This window comes from Meriones unguiculatus, chromosome 4 (genome assembly GCF_030254825.1).
Source record: "Meriones unguiculatus strain TT.TT164.6M chromosome 4, Bangor_MerUng_6.1, whole genome shotgun sequence".
Taxonomy (NCBI): domain Eukaryota; kingdom Metazoa; phylum Chordata; class Mammalia; order Rodentia; family Muridae; genus Meriones; species Meriones unguiculatus.
This window is the reverse complement of record NC_083352.1, coordinates 59,666,252-59,689,639: the sequence shown is the minus strand read 5'-3', so window position 1 is coordinate 59,689,639 and position 23,388 is coordinate 59,666,252. Positions and strand designations below refer to the sequence as shown.

The window sequence follows — 23,388 nt, the reverse complement described above, 5'->3', positions numbered from 1 at the left end:
TGCATGGCTCTCCAACTTCTGCACCCTCCTTTTTGGCAGCTGCTGCGATTTCCAGCTCTCATGCTGATTAAAGTCTAATAACTTGTCCTGCAGCTTCCTTCTGAGTCTATTCTCAAATTACTTTATTGGGAAGACTAAGAACACCGAAAGGGGTCCCTGGTTCCTCCAATAACATGACATCGTGGATAGCACCCCCGCCCCCAATTTTCCAGTAACAACACAATGTTGGTCACTATAGATTTGATATAAGTATGTTCAGATTCTAGTTTAAAAAAACTTAGGCCATTATCAAATCTTAAATTAAGAATTGAAGTCCCAGTTCATTAGGCAGAAAGTAGAGAATTACAACCAAGATTTGGAGCATTTGTTTAATATACAAAGGCTTTTTTATAGTTTCCTTAGTTAGCCTTAAGCACACATTACTCACAAACGGTAAATTGTTAATGAAGACATTAGGTAAAACTAAAAAAATACAAATGCCCAATCTCAAAAAATACACACAGTTAAAACAATATTTTTTCCTTTGTTTAAATGTTACCTAATTTCAACTTGGACTTTCTGAAAATGTGGGCAAAACACTGCAGCCCAAATGTAACAGCACTTCCTTTCAGTTGTATTGTTATGTAAAATAGCACCATTGAGCTAATATAAGGACATGATTTTATAACAGTTACAATACGATAATAAGTTTTAGGTTCTCCACTTAATATTTACTCCAAAATATCCATTGGCAAGGCATGGTAATTTGTATATGATAAATGGAATGCATGACTGTCCCACTTCACCCCACTGATCATTATGATTTCTCTTAAAGATATCAGTAGTTTGATGACCCCATTTTTCAGCCAAAGAATAAATGTCTGAAGGGTACCCATATTCTTTTCACAAAAGAAAACTACAAGCTTGAGGGTTCATTGTGGGATATCATTTGCGGCATAGCAACAGCTCTGAGTGAGGTTTTGGTCCCAGGACATTCTGAGAATGACTCAATGTCTGCATTGCAGTATCCTGGGTTATTGGTACCCTGAAATGATAATTTTTCCTCTATTTTTGTAGGGTTTTGTTATTGTTTTATACCTATATTTCTATACTTTGGGATACTTCACTTTTTAAAGATTTCTTGTGTGTGTGTGTGTGTGTGTGTGTCCTCAGAGACCAGAAGAGTGTGTTGGGTACCCTGGAGCTAGAGATACAGATGGTTGTGAGCTGTCATATGGGTGCTGGGAGCTCAAGTAGGAGCCTCTATGAGAGCAGAGAGTGTCTGATCACTGATTCATGTCTCCCATCTCTGGTCTTCACTTTTTTTTTTTTTTAAATTACTAATTTCTTTTTAAAATTTATTTTATTTATTTATTTATTTTCAATGCAGTTTATTCAGGAACCTTGAACAATCCTCGGACCCTGGGGAAAGCCAGCCCACAGCTTAAATAGCCTCTGGGTAGCCAATCCAGGCATGCCACGTGGGCAGTGCAGATAGGTCCACATACATGGAAGCAAGCCAGATCCTCAGCCTTAGCCAAATGTGGAATTGTTCATGACAGAGAGCACTCACCATCGGGAAGGTGGAAGGCAGAAACCAGCTCCAGGCCTTTACAGCCATTGAAGCAGGACATTCTCCCCAAGCATGGTTGGATACCATACAAAGCTAAAATGTTACGCTCAGGATGCGAGGCTAAGCACTGCACTCAGGGTCAGCCGCTTTCGCCCCAGAGAAGAGCATGCCTGATTGCATGCGGGTTGATGCCCCAGGTCCCGCCTCTGAGAAAAAGGTATCGGACGGGTCTGATGCTCTTTGGGTGGATGACACCTAAATGAACATCGGTACAAAGTCCCAATTTATTTCTAATATCAGAGATCAGACCTCTACTCTTGCCTGATGCGTCTAAAACAAAAAGGGGGAACTGTAGAGAGCTGCGGAAGCTATGCCTTAAAGATGGAGCTGGTTTCTGCCTTCTGGTCTTCACTTTTAAATGTTTTAATTTCATTCCTTTCCAATTGAATATTATTTGTGAAACTGTCAGCTCTTGATAAAAAGCATTTTCAATGTCTCGTTTATGGCATTTCTGAAACCCCAGCTTCATGTTGTGTTTATAAAAATTCAGTTTTAACAAATCTGTAAGCTCAGCAATTCAGTATTTAGCTTCTGTTTTACTTTACTTTTTACATGAAAGCAGGTAAACACTCATTGTCTTTCTATCGAGCAGTTTTTCTCCTTGAGCAGTAAGACAGGCTATCAAAACCAACCCTTTTCCCTGTTATTAAAACACCTTTACCACACAGAATGTGAAAGATGCTTTCAATACTGGCTCTGTTCATTTAGATTTTAACCTTTTTGTTTGTTTATTTGTTTGTTTTTTTTTTAATTGGAAAAATGTCTCCTGTAGCCTAGGCTGGCCTTTATTTGGCCCTCACTGTGTAGTAGAAAATAATCATGAAGCCTTAAGTTTTCAGAGTTGCTGGGATTACAGGGATAGAACTACCACACCCCAATCCAACACTGGCTGTTACATATCTGAATAGTTAAGTCAGGTTGTTCAAATCATAAATATTAATCTTAGGAAATATTTTAGTGGAAAATTTTAAAGCATCAACAGATAGCAGAATAAACACTGTTCAGAGTTCTATCTTATTTATTAGAGCTTATGAAGGTAGACTTTAAGCATTTAGCTATCATTTTAAAACACCATGCTGTCTTTTCATTGATGTAGCAAAGCTTATCTTTGCTTTTTATTGTTTTAGTGTTGGTATATACCTTGAAAAATAAGGGTTAGCCTATCACCTTCCTGTGTGAAACAAGCTATTCAAATACCCATCCTGCATTCAAACAGTATTTTCTGTGGTAATTAAGGTAAATGACCCATTTCTTCCTGTAGTAAAGAAGGCAAAAATCAATACTACATTGTACTTTCTCATGGAATATTTTTAGACAGCAAATTGCCATGACTAAGCCACAGGAAATAATTAATTAGAGTGAGGGAACTATGCAGAAAACTGAATGATTATTAACTTGTGTGAAGTCATGATCAGCCCATCCATATTTTGTTGTTCACACTCAAATCTTTAAAATGGTAACTTGGCAGGAAATTAATGCAAAGCTTACGGTTCTAGTCTTTTTTCTCTAAGGTCTTGTGAATCCTTATTTCTGCTGGAGGTCTAGTCTAGGTTAGCTATGTCCATTGCCTTGTCCCTGTATATTTAATCCATGCTCCTCCCACAAGTTTCAAGAGTGATGAGTTTTTAACTTTTTGTTTCCTGACTCACTGAATATCTTAACATTTTTCTTGCATATATACATGAATATACACGTCACACACACAGTTGACATTGTTTACTATGCCTTTATTTCTAAGAATGGGACTATGGACCCAGTGTAGCTCACTACAAATATCATACTCTGTTCTCATTGAAAGATCCTTGTGTTTTTCCTTTGCTTAATCCATTAAGAACAAACACACTGATTATTACAAAGTGCATGGATGCGGTAACCAGATTTGTGCAACATGATGCCCATGCTTTGGTTTTTATGGCCATCTCTGCCTTTTCGGGATAATAAATAATGACAACTAACAAAAAAAAAATCACTTTTTAAAAATGTGGTCATCTTTCTTTGTGATTACTTACTTGTGATTATTTACCGAGCTCACTGCAGTGTCATAGCAGTTTATCTGAATTTGTATAGCGCACAGTAATCAGTTGTTGAACCGACTACCAAGCTTATCTCTCTCCATAAAATCTATTGAATATTTTTACTTCTGAGCTGAGCTAGGGAAATACTATCAGGTTTAAAGTCGGGGTTGAGATCCTTAATTAAGATACCCATCTGTCACATTGACACTCCATGTGGATTTATGAACCTTAATACATCTGATTTAGTAACAAAATATATTTTTATTTCCCTATCATAATTCCCTTGTAGGTACAACACAGAAGTTAAGTTCATAACAATGCTATGGATTATACTGACTAAATTTTTGGGTTTTTTTGTTTTTGTTTTTCCCTTTTGGAAGGGGATAAATTCACTGAATTCAAACCTGAAGACTTCATTTGATGAGTTTGATACTTTGTAAATCATAACCCTTACATGAACCTGCAAAACAAAATAATGGATTAAACTGCTGTTTTGAAATATCCAAATTAAATGAAATAGAGGTGTAGTTTCTAATGTAAGGGCTCTGGTATCCAATGTTCTTGATTTAAGTCCTGTCCAACACTCTAAAGTCATTGAAATGTGCCATAAATATGTGATGCATTTTGAAAACTTGGTTCAAGAAAATGATGAAAGCTATTTTAATAATTGTTTTTGTTGATGACACAAAATAACTTGAATGTTTAGTGTTAGCTAAATTAAAAAATTGACTTGTTTATTTTCACTTTTCCTAATGGGGCACACTAGGAGAGTTAAAATTTACATCTGCTGGTTGCATTTGTAGCTCGTGTTATGTGTCTGTTGTAGAATACTGTGTAAGAGAGACCAGATAAAAATACAGCATGATAGTTGCTTTCAAAAAAGTGCTAGCTAAACTCCACAATGCTCTGAACATCTTTTCTTCATGATTTAAACAAAATTCCAAACATTTCTATCTTCAAATGTGTATTGCATCCATTTAAAAACATGCATCTGTCAAAATAACCAGACTTCACAATAGCCAGAAAATATCAGCTGTCAAAGTGTAAAAAACTGCAAGTCCTCCAACTTTGCCTCTGGTGTGACTTAGGGACAATGCACACAGTTTCAGGCTTAAGACCAAACGTGTGTCATTTCCAGTGGAGAAGGCTAATGTTACAGACCCCTACAAAGAAGCATACATCAATTTGAAGTCTGTTCAGGGAATTCCTGTGTGCTACTCAAGAGTATCGTGTCCATCGTTGTCTGAAAGCATTGCTTGTACCAGTCGTTCCTTATGAACTCACTCCCTAAAACACTTCACCTTTCCATGTCCCACTGCAGGCTCTGCTTCTTGGGATCCTGGTCACTTGATATTTTCTCCTTACTTCCTTTTTGCGCCGAGTCAGGACAGATAAGTCAGTAGGGAAAAGGAGAAGATGAGGAAGCCACCAGAGCAGAAGCGCTTCTGGTTGTAGTGGCTGGGGCCTGTAAAGATCCTTCTGGGAGGAAGTTCCCCTCCAGTTCCATCACACTGGTATAACTTCGGGTGGGGCGCCCTCTGCAGATGGCAGTGTATTTGAACCTGTCTGTGGCACAGGCACAACCACAGCATCCTTGATTTCCGTGTTCACGTTACATGAGAAGTTCTTCTCCAGTTTGTTGGCAGTGTCTGGGCAATTCTGCACAAAGATCACACGGTTGTAGGCCTTCAGCCTGCGCCACAGTTGAACATAGACCTTACACTGTACATACATGAAGACAAGACCTCCTGTGAAGCCAATGGCCACCACAACTAGTTTTGTCCAAAAGGGCCATTCCAGCACACCTTTAAGGGAGAAACAGAGGCTGTTGTTATTACGTTGTCATCTCTAACATTTGGTGTCCCCTGCTATGATCTCTGCTAAGAATGGCTACCTCAACAATGTATATTGTATCTTAAGGTCAGACAAAGGGAATGGGGTCAGTTTGTGCTTCCCCAAACTATGAAACTGGTCTTTTCAGTATCTCCAGACTACTCAAGAGGTAACACAACTGATTCATTTACAGCTGGTGTTGCAAGGATGTCAGATATCTGTGAAGATGGCTTTCTACTGTAAACAGACTAATGCAAACTTTGGGACCCTGGCAAAAGTTTTCACATTTTCTATCCTGTTGGTCATTTATGAAGCTAGTGTGTGTGAAGTATGACTTCCCTGGATCTTTATCAGAAAAAAAAAAATTCCAAGTGTGTTATCTCTAGCTTTTCCTTGGAAAAATTAGGGGGGCGGGGATCTCACTCTGAACTTAAGTGGGTTTGTGCTATTGGCAGGAAACATCTCCCAACAGCTGTTGATGTCACGTTAATTTCTTTTCCTGACTTTGGTCACCTGTGTTTCTATTTTTTCAGTAATCAGATCTAAAACTTGTTTGTATAGTGGGTCAAGAGTAGGCAGAAGAACTCACTAGACACTTTCTGGGTAGCCAAGCTACTTTACGATTTAATAAATTCAGCACCTTGAACATGATTGCAATGAAAAGCTACATTCAAACCCATTAGCTCAGTAGTTAAAGCTAACATAGAGGTGCTATCAATGAGGCCATATCAAGGAAATAAAAGCAGGGCACTCCAGTCCAAGACAGTTTTGATAGTGCTTTCTACTCCAAAAGTTTTCTTTAAAAAAGAAAGAAATCGGGTGTAAGAGACTCTATCATTGGGGTTTGTTCTATGAATTCAGGTGTGTGCTTATGTCAGATTGTAGAACCAAGAATAAGAAAAGGGTCTGTCAACATTTAAGTATTTGAAAACTTGTAATTCATGTATTTATGGAAACTACCTCCACAAACACATTGCATCTTTATGTGTTTGTGGTACATATGGCCATGTGTATGTTTGCACCTGTGGGAACACATATGTATGGGTGCGTGTACGTGTTCATGTGTAGAGGCCATTGTTTGACATTGGGAGTCCTCCACCTTATTTATTGCATCAGTCTGAACCCAGAGCTCACCAGTATGGCTACCCATGTAGCTCCTGGGATATCCTGTCTCTACCTCCTATGTGCTGGGATGCACATCAGGCCCCCACACCTGCCAGCATGTATGTGGGTGCTGGGGTTTCTGAGCTGCATTCCTTATGCTTCTATGGCAAGTGCTTTTACGACTTCCTGCATTTACTTTTCGCTAGTGTTGAACATCCTTTTCTCCAGTCTAGCGCTTTCTCTTCTGCTTTATCTAATGCCCCGTCTGCTTAGCATTGAAAACCAAATGCCCCGTGTTCTAACACCAGTTCAAAGCTGCAGCATGGTCAGTCCTCATCATCTTTACAGTAAACAACTGATTCCTTCGAGCCCACCCCAGTGAGAAAAGGATTAAATCTGTGTCAGGTTGACAAACACAGAATCCATGCCTCAATTAGTGACATTATTTCCTGCTAATCTATGTGGAAATTTCATGATCTGTATCACTGTGGTAATCTAGGCCAACTTCTGAAGTTGACATATAATGAAAAAAAAAAAAAAGGTGTTGCTGCCCAGATGCCTTTTTCAAAACAATTCTAATTGTCGACATAAAATTCCACTAGAAGTACTAATTGTGCTAATCTACTTTGAAGTAAATGGAAAGACTGAGAATATTAAATAGGGAGAGGTACTGGAGACAGTCTTGACCTCCTGAGTCTTTACTTGGGCACTTGGGCATTATAGTCCCATGAATCAGGCTTAGATCTTCAAGCTTGGCCTCAGGTGCCTTTCCTTGCTAAGCTATCTTGCTCCTTTTTTAATACACTACGACAGTCAGGAAGACAGGGCCAATATATAAGATGATTAGAACAACAAAAGCCTAGCTGGAGAGATAACTCAGCTGTCAATCTTCAAGAGGACATGAGCTCAGTTCCCAGCATCTTATGTTGTCAAAGCTTGTGTATCTAGTTTTCCTTTTTGTCCCCCCCCCCCTGGGGTGTGTGTGTGTGTGTGTTCATTTTCTCCTCTCCTTCTCTACCCCCCAAATAGATCTTTAGGAAAAATATCCAAACTTCACACAGGTTAGCTGCATCCACTCTTCTAGCTAATAGCATCTCCACTGCCAGACAGGAAAAGGAACCTATGCTTGACTATGCAGCTGATGGTTGGAGTTTCATCTTTCTGTACAACAGTTGACTGTAGAGATCAGCCCACCTGGCTCAGGCCAGAACAAATGCCCGGCCAAAGCACAGAATGGGGGTGAAAGTGATGGTTGCTGTTCTAAGTCACTATGTTTGGATACATTTTCACATCATAAAGGCCAACTGGTAACATTGCTTTAAAATGGAGGCAAAAGTTACTCCTATTCACAGGGTTCTTGGTGTCAGTTAAATGAATTAACAGTGTGATAAACCAACACAGAATAGGTGCACAGTCACTGTGGTGGCCTGAATGACTTGAGTATTGCATATCTCTGGCTGTCCAAGCTGCACATGAAGAGCAGCGGTTTTCTTGGTGCCCACACTCAAATCTTTCTCACTCCTTGTAGAATCCAACTTCCGGATGTCTCTAGAATCTAGGAGGACTGATGTCCAGTTAGCTGCCAGTCATGGAGTTGGCACTGAAGCAGCCCATACAACCTTACCGCGTGCCCCCTGCATCCTTAGCGAATGTAATTCTTTCACAAAAGGGACACCTAAAGAGATCGCCAAAATCAATGAAGAGCATGTGCTCTACATCTGCTAGGGAGGTCTTACGCTGAGCTTTTTACCAAATGACAATGGCTTATAAATTGGATTGTAGTCCCCTGCCCTTTCAGATGCATTTGCTTTTTAGAAATACCTTTTCTCAAAAAATGCATTTCCCTTGGTAGTAGAGCCAGATTTCTGTCCTCTCTGGTATGAGGCTAGGATATCTTTAATATCTCATTTTTCTCTTTTCTTTTTATGTCACATTGGAGAAACCAGAAGATTCCAGGTGGGTTTGTAGTACAGCTGTGGTTCAGGCGGGTATGTTTTTTCTCACTGTTAAGCCAACAGTCTCTAGGTCTCTGAAGTGTGGTATTCCTTAACGTTTTCTATATCCTATCATATGATTGGAAACAACTAGAATGTGTCTAAAGCCTTGAAATCACCCAGCAGCAAAAGAACACCCAGAGACTGCAGGGGGCAGCATGTCTTGAAAAATTACCTCACTATTCAGCTAGAACAGAGTGGGCTAGTGCTTTGATTACACAGAATTAAAAATATGACTGCATCTGTGATGTAATGTTCTCTGTTCTCTCTGCTCTCTGTTGTGTAAATCAAACAACATAGTGTGTATTTTCCTTAATTTATTGTAGTAATAAAATTAACTCCCCAAATAATATTAACATGTAAAATTCAGTGTAAATAAGCTATGAATGATGTGGCATGCCACTTACATAGACACATTTCAGTTAACCTAATGCTAAGATCCAATTCATGATGTTTGAAATGATATAAAAATGCCTGCAGATAGCACAGTTTCTTAAATGAGGAAACTGTTCTTCAGAGAGATGATTTTTCTCCAGCATAACTGCCAGTGAAGAAGGCAGAGGTAGTGCCCTAGCCTACCAGCAATTACTAGGCCAGCGTCTGTCATATTAGGGATGAACTGCTCTCTAGAAGTCAGCTACAGCTACAGCTACAGCCACAACTACGATCATAGTTTCTAAGGATTTAGGTTAGGAAGGTGTATGGAAACACAGTCTCTCTCTCTCTCTCTCTCTCTCTCTCTCTCTCTCTCTCTCTCTCTCTCTCTTCTCTCTCTCTGTGTGTGTTGGGCAAGGGAATCTTGAAAGAGTTGTTTTTCATAGAGGGAAAAGCTGAGCAAGGACTTGGCTGAAGATTTTCAGGGAAAGATGAATATTTAATCTAATTGGTGATGCCTAGGTCCTTGGTGCTGCAAAGTCCCAAGAAAGAATTGGGGTCACATATTAACAAGATTGACTTAGTGGGAGTAGGATTTGTTCCTATTCATGAATTTGCATTTTGTGGTAGTTAATGAACATGAGTTGAAGGTGGGGAGAATGGAGAAAGTTTAGGGAAGTCTAGGCTTTGGCTGTTTCATATAAAAACACAATTTCACATGAATATTTTTAGTGTGGAAGGAGATAACTGGAAAGACTCCAGGGTTGTATTAAGCAGAATGCATAGGATTTGATCAGTGATTTAAGAGAGAAGAAAGACTGACCAGAGAAATGGATGACCCAGATATTAAGGATGCCTTTCTCCTGGTGCTGATGTTTGAGGTAGTGAATGACTGAGTATGAGCTTGGAGTCCGTGGACATCTTTCAGAGATGTTCCTAGAAGGGAGGAAGATGCAATCTTTGGAGCATATTATGAACTGGGTCTAAAATTGGGTGGGAGGAAGTTATCAGCATGCAAGCATCAGTTAAAAGTTTTAAGAATAGCAGGATGACCACTGGAGCATGAGCAGAGGGAAGGCAGAAGGAAGGAAGGGGTGTGGATTTTGTGGTTTCTGGAGAGATGTGGTGTAAGAAGGAACCATACTGAAGCCATTTTGAGTAAAGCTTCCATTTTGAATTGGGGTAAAATAAAGTTTAAGTTCCTAATACCTCCCTGGGTAACTGACATCCAGCTTGGCTGGATATCAGGTGTCGGACAAGCACCACTGACTAAATACAAGTGTTTTCCCGGAGGAGACTTGTCCAGGTATAACACTGGTAAAACGAGGGATTCTAGTTCATCACATTCTGGCCACATCAGGAGAATGCCTAGTCATGGAAATGTGTGGTTCTCCAGTCGGGGCTCCACTTAGCCATCTAAGAGTAGAAAGTCTCTGGCCAGGAGTCACCAGATGTGTCCTGCTGATTATGAACACTTTTCTCTTTAAGTGGGGTGCTGGGTGATGTGAAATGGGGACACTGCTTTCCACTTAAGAATAGCTTGGTGTCTGGTACTTGATGTGTACAATTATTTTTTTAAGGTCCTACCTGCAGAGAGTGAGAATTTATGAACTCTAGACTTAATAGGACACTTTTAAAGCAAGAAACACTGAGAGAAATCATCATGTGGCAAAGGCGAACTGGTAATTGGTTCCACTTATAAATGAGTTAATGCTGCATAAATCAGTTCTAAAAAATTCCATCCTACATGTTCTTTTTTTTTTTTAAAGTATTTAGACTTGGTATAGGCTGTTTTTATGTTTTTGTTTTTATAAAAGAACGCTAGGATCTGCCTTAAACAACCATGTGCAGTAGGAGCCTTACAGGCCAGGAACCTTCAAAGTCCTTCCCATTCCAGAGAGCACAGAGTATACACACACTGTGTGCACTGCTGCCCCCAAGTGGACAGACCTGCGAAAGCGTTAAACATTAAGACTATTTTGGAATATCTTTCTTTGTAGCCTGCACACTACCCTTCACAAATGGGGCATAGCTAAAAGTTTCAACTACAGTGCTTCGCCACTGTATAAAATTACCCAGCGCAAGGCATCCAGGACACACTCTCTACTGCGGTATTACCTTGTACCTTCAAAGAAGCAGCAGGCAGGGTAAATTAAAGAAAACCCAAACTTTCCACTTTTTCTCCCTTCCTTCCTTCCTTCCTTCCTTCCTTCCTTCCTTCCTTCCTTCCTTCCTTCCTTCCTTCCTTCCTTCCTTCCTTCCTTCCTTCCTTCCTTCCTTCCTTCTCTTCTTTTATCCTTCCCTTCCTTCCCTCCCTCCCCTGCTTCCTTTCCTCCTCCTCCTCCTCCTCCTGCTCCTGTTCCTCCTCCTCCTCCTCCTCCTCCTCCTCCTCTTCATCCTCATCCTTCTCCTTCTTCCCTGAGACAAATTTTCTCTGTGTAGCCCTGGCTGTCCTGAAACTTACTCTGTAGCCAGGCTGTCCATAATGAAACAATCTGCCTGCTTTTGTCTCCTAAAGGAATTAAAAACATGTGCCACCAGAGCCTGACAATGCTCCACTTTTCTAACAGCTTGTGTTTTTGTGTCAGGCAGAGCTTGGTCTTCAATGAGCTTCTGGGAGTGTGACGTGGTTAGTGATACCCATGTATCTCTCATGGCTAAGTGTCACTTGGACCTAAGACATCTCAAGTCCTAACTTGGGATCCCAAGTGATACATGCTTTGTACACAGAGTTGCTCAAGGAGATAACTGGAGAATGCTTGGCTGCATGTGCTAGCACTTGCTCAGGTGTCCCACCTGGAAACCCAGTGGAAATGTAAGCTTCAGAATCAGCTCCTGTGCATCCCTGGGTACTGCCATGAGGACGCAGGGAAGGAGGAGGAGGAGGTCCTTACCATTGTCGTTACCTTGCTTGATTTCTTCTGCTGTCCGATCTATCAACACGTACAAAGACCACACCACACAGGTGACAGCAATGACATGGAACGTGACAGAGCAGAAGATCTTCCTCCTTTCGCTTGTGGTCATCTGGAGTTTTTCCCACTGCAAACAGAAACAAATCACTCAGCACCAAGTTTACAAGCAGAAGGTTCTGCTTGCCTTCATGCTCAGACAGGAATTTGCAGTGTAAGCACCCTGCTGTCAGTTTTACACGATACAGCTATGTTCAAGTAAGACTCTGCATTCAGAGAGATGTGACATCACTACTCAATACTTTTAAATATAACTTAATTTGTAAGAAATAGTTCCCTAGTCTCCAAATAGATTAAACCAGTCTGTATCTCATTCTGCAATAGGAACGAGGTACATTTACAATATTGTATGATTTTTGACTGGTGTGGTGATGAGTAGGTTGGCGAAAGTGAGACATGGTAGTGTGTGGTTGTAATTCCTGTGCTGGGAGGTAGAGACAGAAGGACTCTGGGGTTCCCCGGCCAGGCCAAGTACTGGAAATGGTGAGTTCCAGGTTCAGTGAGAAACACTGTCACAAAACAATAAAAACCAAAAACCACTGCAGTGGATAGTGGTAGAAGAAAACACCAAATGTTGACCATGGGCTTTTACACATGCACACACACAATCATAAAATGTTACCATTTTTAAAGAAACCATTTCCTTTCAGGCTTCAGCCCATGACTTTGCTGTGGTACCAGGTTCTAGTAGCGACCGGCAGCCCTTACGACATGGCTCACCATGTAACCGGGCAGCGCTGCGTGGCCAACAGGACAACTGAACGTGGATTTTAATGCTGCACTGCGAACCACTAGGGGAATTAACGTTCTCTGTTTACAGCTATCCTCGAGAGATAACTTTTAACATCAGAAAAATGGAAGGAGATCTGCTGAGGGTCTCTTCACGGCGCCCTTGACTCTGCTGCATGAAAGCTGCAAATGCTCCAACAATCACGTCGCCTAGCTTCCCTCCTCACTAGGCTGGTGGCTGCCCCCTCAGTCAGTGAAAGAAACTTCTGATGTAAAGTGCATATGAGGGCTTGCTTATCATACCTTAAAAACAGAGATTCTGAACTTTTGATGTCCTTGCAGCCACAAGGTCACCTTTTCATGCTGAGAATATATATATATATATATATATATATATATATATATATATATATAATTTTTTTTTTAATTTTTGCCTCTCGAGTTTCCACATGAAAATCAAGAGAGGAATTTGTGAAGCAGTGTGCAAGGCCAATTCTTTATATTATTATGCCTTTGCTTAAGCAAAACTCTGGAAACATTAGAAGAGCCCTTCGCTTCCCCGGCCTACCGACATGCAGGGTTCCGAGTACAACTCAATTAAAAGCAGGGAGGACAGGTTACATGGCACAAAGTCCAGGCTCTGCCACCAGCTGGTGACCTTTCCTTGTCTGGGCCCTGCTTGTCCCATGCTCAGGAGAAAGTGTGTGGTAGCAGAGGTACGGGCTGGGTGCTGGGTACAGGGATACAGGCTGGTGGGAGGGGTGGGGATAGAGGGCAGGGGTCCAGGCTGGGTCGACAGTGGCCATTCTTCACTTGGCCTGCCATCAACAGGCAGTGATAGCAGATATGTCTGTGATCCCCGATGAAGGCTGACTTTCCAACCTTCTTGGTCAAGATAGACCTTGCCAGCCTGGTTAAGACAACCTTTGCTAGTATTCTCAGTGGCTAGCTACCTGGGCATTGGGATTTTGCCTCACGGATACAGAGATTGCCCCTTTGGTTGTTGCCTTGTTTTTTTCCTCTTTGCTGTCTGGCTGTCACAATCACTATAACCAGAAAGAATGCCCACAACCGTCCTGCAACCTCAAGGAAGTAAGAGGACCTTAGCTCAGTTAGCACCAGCTAGCCTTGTGGGATCTGTACACACAAAGAAGAGAAAGCTTCATTTCCCAGTGCCATCATTTCCCAGGTCACGTGATAATTCCTAGCTTTCTCAGAGTATGAGGGATAAGAACTTGGAATTCAGTTTTGTAGAAAAGTATGATAAAAGCTGGCTGCATTCTGTTATGGAAGAACTCTTACCTACAAACACTATCCCTCCTATCTGATTGGCCAGCCATCATGGTACTTTCCTTCCAGGGCTTTATAAGAGTCAGCTAACAAGTCGTGCTACTCTTGTGCTTGGCTTGTGTCATGAAATCATCTTATGTGTTAACCCAAGTATAATAGTGCAGGAGAGAGTATTATTAACAGAGCTGCAGATAAGCAGACCCCACACACAGACACTAGTGCAAACCGATCATATGGGATTGAGAATATCCGCATGCTGGCTTTTAGCAGAACTATATATCATTTCTGGGAAAGACTGATTTTACAATCTTGTTCTGGCTTTGATTTTTCTATGAAGTTAATTGGAATAATTTATATAAATCAGAGAACATTACCATTTGCCAAAAGCATTTTCTAATTTGGTACATATTTCTCAAACTACCCCCCATATCACCCCTCCAAATTCAAGATCATGTGGAAAGTCAATTATTTGTGTGCAGAATCTTCTGGATCCTAGTGCAGGAGATGCAGAAATAAATCCAAACACCTATGGGTACTTGATTTTTGACAAAGTAGCCAAAACCATTCAATGGAAAAAAGACAGCATCTTCAGCAAATGGTGCTTGTCCAACTGGATGTCTACATGCAGAAAAATGAAAATAGATCCATATTTATCACCCTGCAAAAAACTAAAGTCCAAGTGGATCAAAGAACTCAACATAAAACCAGACACACTAAAATGGTTAGAAGAAAAAGTGGGGGAAAGCCATGACCTCATTGGTACAGGAGACAACTTTCTGAACAGAACACCAACAGCACAGGCTCTAAGATCAATAATCAATAAATGGGCCCTCATGAAAATGAAAAGCGGCAAAAAAAAAAAAAAAAAAGAAAATGAAAAGCTTCTGTAAAGCAAAGGACAATGTCATCAGAACAAAATGACAACCTACAGACTGTGAAAGGCTCTTCACCAACCCTATATCTGACACAGGGCTAATATCCAGACTATATAAAGAACTAAAGAAGTTAAAAATCAAGTAATCCAATTAAAATATGGGGTACAGAGCTAAACAAAGAATTCTCTGCAGAGGAATATAGATTGGCAGAGAAACACTTAAAGAAATGCTCAACATCCTTAGTCATCAGGGAAATGCAAATCAAAACAACCCTGAGATTTCACCTTACAGCCATCAGAATGGCTAAGATCAAAAACTCAAGTGACAACACATGCTGGAGAGGTTGTGGAGAAAGGGTACCCTCCTCCATTGCTGGTGGGAATGTAAGCTTGTACAACCACTTTGGAAATCAATCTGGTGCTTTCTCAGACAATTAGGAATAGTGCTTCCTCAACATCCAACTATACCACTCCTAGGCATATATCCAAATTATGCTCAAGTACACAACAAGGACATTTACTCAACCATGTTCATAGCAGCTTTATTCATAATAGCCAGAATCTGGAAACAACCCAGATGTCTCTCAAAGGAGGAATGGATACACAAATTGTATTACATTTACACAATGGAATACTACTCAGCAATTAAAAACAAGGAAATCATGAAATTTGCAGGCAAATGGTGGGAACTAGAAAAGATTATCCTGCGTGAGGTATCCCAGAAGCAGAAAGACACACACGGTATTTATTTACTCACTTATAAGTGGATACTAGACCTATAAGATAGGATAAACATACTAAAATCTGTACACCTAAAGAAGCTGAAGAAGAAGGAGGAGCCAGGGTAAGACGATCAATCCTCATTTAGAAAGACAAATGGGATGGGCATTGGAAGTAGGAGAAAACAAGTAACAGGACAGGCCTTTGAAAGACTCTACCTAGCAGTGAATCAAAGCAGATGCTAAGACTCATAACCAAACCTTGGGCAGAGTGCAGGGAATCATACTAAAGAAGGGAATGTTAGTCATACCTGGGGAGGACAGGAGCTCCACAAGGACCAAATATATCTGGGCACAGGGTTTTTCTCTGAGGTGGATTCTCCAAACAAGGACCATGCATGGATATAACCTAGAACCCCTCCTCGGATGGAGCCCAGTATCCAAATGGGTACCCTAGTAAGGAGAACAGGGACTGTCTCTGACATGAACTCAGTGGTGGGCTCTTTGACCTCTCCAACCCCAAAGGAGGAGCAGCCTTGCTAGGCCACAGAGGAGGACATTTCAGCCAGTCCTGAAGAGACCTGATAAGCTAAGGTCAGATGGAAGGGAAGGAGGACCTCCCCTATCTGTGGATTTAGAAAGGGGCAGAGCGAAGATGAGGGAGGGAGGATGGGATTGAAATGGAATGAGGCAGGGGGCTATGGCTGGGATACAAAGTAAATAAACTGTAATTAATATAAAAATAAAAAATTTAATTAAAAAACTTTTCAACAAAGTCTGCAAGCTTTTATAATGACAAGTGAAGGAAGAAAGGGTGCAAGTCTCATTTTAACAAGTCATAAATGTGCTGTAACTTAATATTTGTATTGTTGAAATTGAGTCAGTGGCAAGCTTGGTTCATAAAGATTGAGTGGAAACAAAGTGAAACCCTAAGAAAGTTTACATTGCATTTGTCTCTCTTTTGCTCACATTTCCAGAAGTGCCTTGTGACACTGAGGGCATTTCCTGCAAAGGTTCTTCCAGTGCTCAGAGCATTCCCCCGTCATCAGCACCAGGGCACCTGCTAGACCTGCACGTCACCCAGCCCCATAGTTAGATATTTTAGACAAGGTATTGCCATGTAGCCCAGGCTGACCTTGAACTAACAATTCTCCTGCCTCAGTCTCTGCAGTCTTGGTTTCACAAAAAGCTGCCCTCATCATGCCTGGATTCCTTTCCACAACTCTTCAATTCTCCCATTTTTCTATCTGCCTGTCACTAGTCAATTTCTCCTTTATATTCTGAAAACACATCAGTCAAGGTTGGCCAAACCAAACTTCACAAAGTGTTAGCATTCTTTCTACATCTGGGCTTAGACTTTCCTTTCAAGCTCTGCATACCCTGGTCTTTATCACTTGTTTTTATCACCTTTGGCTTTTACTCTCTTGCTGAGAAACCCAAACAGTGAAGCAGAATCTTATTGAGTGGAATCTTATCCCTCTTTTTCTCAGTCCCTCCCTTCTTTCCTTCTCAATTTTCCTATATATCTCCGTGATTTCTAACACAACCCAGAGTATTTAGGGAATCTACAGTCTGATAGCGTAAACGATGCCTCTCAGTGGCATCAGCCCCCGTGCTCCTTAGTAGTATTGTGTTTCTGTACAGCCAGGACCAGGAATTTTTAGCCATCTGTTTGGACGATTGCTGTCATTTCATTTGCATAAACAGAAAGCTGCACTTTAACTTTTTGAAAATTTTGGGGTCTTCTTGTGTTACTATCATGGGCTTTGTCACACACACCAGGCCTGAAATGCATTGCATGTTTCAGACACCTTAGCGCAATATGTTATGTGAGAATTTATGCACACCGTTTGAAGGCTCTGTGCTATGACACATTGGAACACTTTCTTGAGGCTCCATTGTAGAGAAGTGGTTCTGAAGAGGGTTCCCCAGCACCAGTCGGGGAGCTGAGGAACGTGGCAGTAGTCCAGTGTTTGGAGCCCCACCTCACACTGACTGAATTAGAAATTTTGGCAACAGCGTTGCTGTAGTCTGCGTTTTTCAATTACTGAGTGAGTGAGTGAGTGAGTGAGCGAGCGAATGTGCACACATGACACAGGATGGAGGTCATAGGACGGCTCTATCTTTAGATCTCGGATGTTCTCAGAATTAAATGCAGGTGTGATTTGGGTTTCAGCAAGCCATCCAGTTTCTCTGACACTCTGAAATTTGAGCTCCTCCTACCTAACGTGGGACCCTTGTAGAGTAATAGAGTGGCCTTGATGGGGCATAGGAACAGCACTTGTTACTCCCAATCACAACCTAGCTCAGTAGCAAAGGGTAGGTGACTGAGTCAGCAGGACAGTCCAGCCGTCTGTCTATAATGCAAATACATCATGCTTGAGTAAAAGGAAGTCACAGAACCAGCAAATCTGTTTAAAATAAAATGCTTGGCCATCAGTTCATTAATCACTGAAATAAGCAGCTTCCTTTTAATTTTAGTTTTACTTTCCAAATTAACATTGAAGTGACAGGAAAACTTATTAAAACAGTATTGTGTCAGTTAACAGTTTCAAGTACTTTGGGAGGGAACCAAACCTCAGCGCCTGAGCATTTACGAGGACTAACCCTTGAGATGAAGGTTTATAGCTATAGATGTAGCCAATCATTTCAGAGTAGCAGACGAGAAAGTTAATCTTTTCAGACCTTCAGTGGAATTGCTGAAAGCTTGATGGTCACCAGGAAGCTGGAAGCAGGAAGCAGGAAGCCAGCTGGAGACACAGCAGCTGGTTAAGGGCACTGAGTGGCAGAAGTAGTTACTGTTACAGGCACATCAGAAAGTATACTTGAAACTGTCCTTTAGCAGAACTATACTTAACTATCTACTTGGGTTCCCTGCCTTTGTCACCGATAACTAAACACTGAGAGGTTTTGTCTGCGAATGCTGATAATTGTTTGACACCTCCGTACATGGCCTACAGTGAAGGGATAGTGCGTACATCCAGTTCCTCTGTTTCTCTTAATAAGACGGACAAGAGGAAAAGAATTTGTACAACAGCATTGCAAGGAAGAGATTTTAAATGGAAACAGGAAGAGATGGGCCACATATTCAGAGGGGGCTTTTGAAGGATCCAATGAAAAGAGAAATATTCGTTGCCATTTAAAGAGTTTGTCCATGGGTTGGTTTAGGATGTAGTTATTGATATATTGTTGAGGTTAGCTGACTTACTAAAAATGACTGCGAACCTTTATTATAAAGGAGAAGAAAGGCTGAAAATCTGAAATCAATAGTCTTAAGTTGTTATTGCTCAAACTGAAACTCTTTTTGCCTTTTGAACTCCTGAATAACAGGCATTCTGCAAACAAGGCAAAGGATAACACACACACACACACACACACACACACACGTCCTCCTGAATTTGTCATGCAGATCTGTAGTGCAGTCCTATGACCCAAGTGATGCTTATGGAGATGGAAGTCTCTGGGGTCAGATTCTAGCTCTGCCAAGGGCTAGAATCTGGGTTATGACTCACCTGGGTTATTTTCGTTCTCTGTCCCTTCGCTCCCTCTTGCCTAAAGTGCTGACAGGAATAGCCTGCTTTACTTGGCACATAAAGTTGCTAAGTATGTCACAAATGTAAGTTCCGAACAGTACCAGTAAGTTAAAAAGGATCTGGTGAACACTGTGAGCATCTATCAGTTATAAATATACACAGTGCTATCTCTAGCCCCACATCCGAGTGCTCCTAGCTTGGTACCATCTCTGAGAGATGTGGATGAGAGCTGATCATGCAAAATTAAGTCATTGACACCATCTATTTCTCGACAAGGAATAGATTTTTCTGAATGTTAAACCTCAAAACAAATTAATAAGATTTATTTTTGTTGACTATAGCGACAAAGATGCTGCTTTGCATACAGTAAGTGGTGTCATCTACAAGATTATATAGTGATGCCTTCTTTTTTTTAGGAATGAATGTAATTTGTTACAGATTATCCTGAATGTCCTAGTTTATGTCTTCTTTTAATGAAAGATTAAGGGACTCAAACATGCCAAGGCTGGAGATAAAGCTCAATAGTAGAGTGCTTCTCCAGCATGTTTGGGGCACGGAGTTCAAGTCCGTATACAAACATACATCCCAAGCACTGATGTGATGCTTGTGGCAAGGTTATGTAAAATGTAGAACTTGATCAGTGGGGTGGTGGAAACATCACGTGGAAACTATATTGACAACGACCTTAGCAATGGCACAGCTCACAGAGCTTCCTTCGGGTGGATAAGTACAAGGAAATGCTCTTCTTCGCAGAAGATGGTTAACTTGGATCTTTATAGAATCCTCTTTATCTTAATGTTTAAAGCCCTGAGGACACTAAGAAGCGCTTGTCTTATACCCCTGAGGGCCTGCCATTGCATCAATGATGTGACATTCCTGCACTTGGGACAAAGAAATAGGAAGCAAAGCAGTCAAATGCAATTTGTCACAAAACCCCAGGGGTCGCTAGAACACCATTAGTTAAAGCAAGAACAGCGAGCAGGCGCTGCATGAATAGGATGGATGACTTTGTTTACAGCGTGAGAGTCTGGACCAAGAAGTACAACACAGTGGAGCTGTTAGACACATGGTGTGCTCTGATGGTGCAGAGAGGAGTGCCAACGTGCATAGGAGAAACCATCTAAAAGCAAGGATAATGGCAGACCAAACGATACTGAGGGAGAAGAGGGAGCAGAGAAAGGACTGGGAGCAGGAGGCCTGCAGTTGTGAGTGAGCACAAGTCAGTCACTTTGGAGAGCCACTGGGGCCAATCTGATAGAGATTCCAGAATCTGGGGTGACGACTGGGGCCAATCTGGGGTGAGACATACACTGTCAAAGAGCTTTCTGTAACCTGGGGCACATGACTCACCCTCTTTGTAGCTCAGCCCTCTGATAAAATTGGAGAAAAGTACCACTTACATTTTTTTGTAGGTGGGGGCTCAAACCAGCACCCCACTCATGCTGGGCATGCACTCTGCTACTGAGCTATATCCACAGCCCTGTGATGCTATCTCCTGTGTGGATGAGGCTGAGTCACAGACTACATACAAATAACATGCAGTAAGTCAGTACATGAACCACGGAATCCCAGCTGGCTTGGGAAATAAAGCCATTAGATCCATCGTAGGCTTAAAGTTATTTCATTCTAGCAAACTTGATTTGCTTGGGTCCCCACCGTCTCCTTCATGTATAGCTACCCCACTCCACTCATTTGCATAAACTGCTCCCTATCTGTGGACAACTGAATTTGTGAATCTTCAAGTGACTGAAGAGCCTACTGACATTAGGCAAAGTTTGTCAGGAGCTCAGAAGTGTTCAAACATTCAGTCTATTGCATGAAATGGCAGAATAGTTGTATATCACCGCTGCATACCCGTTTGTATACTCTAAGTCATCCCTAGATGATTTAGTACCAAAAAAGATACAAGACTGTAGTGTCCAGGAAGTAATGGCAAGAAAAAAGGTAGAAACATGATCAAAATACAGGCACACTTTTTCTCTCATTAATTTAAACCCACAATTGATGGGATCTGCAGATAACAGAACCTGAGCACCTAAGGAACAATACTTCTGCATTGTCAACTTTATCTAAAATTTCCTTTCTAAAATATACACCTACAGTATATATACATTCTTATGTAAATGTGCACAAGTCTGATGCTGGATTATCAAGATGTCTTTTCTTACTACGCCCTTTTGCCTCATCGCTCCATTGTATTCTGCCAACCATTGTTTTCACGAAGATTGTTTTGATGCTTTTGAGCAGGGTCTTTATAATGTGTGTAAGGGAAAGACTCAGCAAAATTGTCCACTAGAGGGCACAATGCCACCATGAACACGATTTTCAAGGTGTGTGTGTGTGTGTATGTGAGAGAGAGAGAGAGAGAGAGAGAGAGAGAGAGAGACTGTTCTTCATTAACCTATCTTAAAGTGGCAATAATATATGCTACTTAGACACATCTGTATGGATCTGTTAGGTAAGCAGTTAAAATGGAAAATTCCTAGGCTGCATCATGGATTCAGGATGGGCTAGGAATTTGGGCTAAGTACCTAGGAATCTGCATTACCAGTGTGAGTTGCAAATGATTTTCATGTAGGGTAATGGACAAAATTATTTCCTGAAGAAAAGTGTTTAGGGAAATATTTTAGAGAGGTATTGGAATACATAATAAAATGATCCTATTTCTTCCTCCTTTTTCCTGTTTTCCTAAATCCACCTACATCTAAGTTGCCATTATCATGTTAAAAATGCAAGTTTGTTAAGGATCAAATAGAGAGATTAAACAAACTGTTTTTTTAATGTTATGATTATTATTTTTTTAATGTTATGCTGCTTTCTCCCAGAGGTTCTGGGGAGAAACATTAAATCATGTACTCTGGAAGAGAAGTCATTGGTGCTGCTTCAGGCATGTTGATGCACAGTAAATCCATGGTGCTGTGTTCATGGGGGTACTTAATTATGCACAGCAGATTTGTAGGGCACGCAGGAGAAATTGGATTGCACCTTTAACACGGCCCAGCTTCTCTTTCCTATAAACCTAAGGACCTTTGGAATTGACACAGCAATGTGTCAGCTGAGCACATTCCCCCTGGTAGCCCATCTCTCACGCTGATTTCTGCCCTGTGTGTCTCTTTTGTTCCTCTTCAGTGATTCTCCTGTAGTGTGGGGGCTACTCAAGCCAGGTTGCTCTGTGATCACTCAGTGGTCATAACCTTGAATGTAGGAGAGAGTTTCCATTTACCAAGCAGACACACAGAGATTGGGAGGATTAGAAGAGAGACAGTTTCTTGGGACAGTCTTATTACAGTTCATTGGCTGGCCTGAAACTGTGAATGTGGCCAAGCTGGCCTCAAACCTGATATAATCCTCCTGCTTCTACTTTCCAAATACTAAGATTGTAGGTGTGTATCTCCAGACCTGGTGAGAAAGACATTATCTGTCTATCTAATCTATCTAATCTATCTAATCTATCTATCTATCTATCTATCTATCTATCTATCTATCTATCTATCTATCTATCTTTCATCCTATTATTGACTTTTTATTTTATTTTACTTTTAAAATTTATTACAGTTTATTCATTTTGCATCCCAGCCATACCCCCTCCATCATCTCTTCCCAGTCTCACCCTCCCTCCTTCCTCTCCCTCCATATTTCTCCCCCAGTCCACTGATATGGAAGGTCCTTCTCCCCCTCTATCCAACCCTAGCCTATCAAGTCTCATCAGGACTGGCTTGCATTGCCCTTCTCTGTGGCCTGGCCAGCTGCCCCAGCCGCACAGGGAGAGAGCCAGCCACTGAGTTCATGTCAGAGACAGTTGCTGCTCCCCTCACTAAGGAACCCACCTGGAGACTGAGCTGCCATGGGCCATATCTGAGCAGGGGCTCCAGGTTATTTTCATGTATGGTTCTTGATTGGAGCATCAGTCTATGCAAAGACTCCTGGCCCCAGATTTTTTTGCTTGTTTTGGTCTCTTTGTGGAGCTCCAGTCCACTCCAGGTCTTTCTATCTCTCCCTTTGTTCATAATATTCCATAAACCTTGCCCTAAGTTTGGCTGTGAGTCTCAGCATCTGCTTCCATACCCTGCAGGGTAGAGTCATTCAGAGGTCCTCTGTGGTAGGCTCCTGTCTTATTCCCTGTTTTCTCCCTCTTCTGATGTCTATTCTGTTTGCCTTTCTGAAAGAGGATTGAGCAACCTCCTTAGGGTCCTCCTCTTGCTTAGCTTATTTAGGTGTACATATTTTAGTATGTTTATACTATATTACATGACTAATATCCACTTATAAGTGAGTATATACAATGTGTGTCTTTCTGCTTCTGGGTTACTTCACTCAGGATGATCTTTTCCAGTTCCC

The 23,388-nt window shown here is 41.3% G+C and overlaps 1 protein-coding gene across 7 annotated transcripts in view; it reads right to left on the bottom strand.

Annotated features, from left to right (window-relative positions):
* Positions 1-354: 354 nt before the first annotated feature.
* Positions 355-23,388, bottom strand: part of Marchf1 (membrane associated ring-CH-type finger 1) — an 862,889-nt gene continuing 839,855 nt past the window's right edge. For 5 of the 7 annotated variants that reach the window (XM_060381857.1, XM_060381860.1, XM_060381858.1 and 2 more), the window contains 2 exons: positions 11,828-11,975; positions 355-5,432 (listed from right to left, as the gene is read on the bottom strand). In XM_060381857.1, the coding sequence (XP_060237840.1) occupies positions 5,134-5,432; positions 11,828-11,975 (447 nt within the window). In that variant the 3' untranslated portion in view covers positions 355-5,133. The remainder of the gene's footprint in view (positions 5,433-11,827; positions 11,976-23,388) is intronic. The other 2 variants (XM_060381856.1, XM_060381861.1) reach the window with 1 other exon arrangement.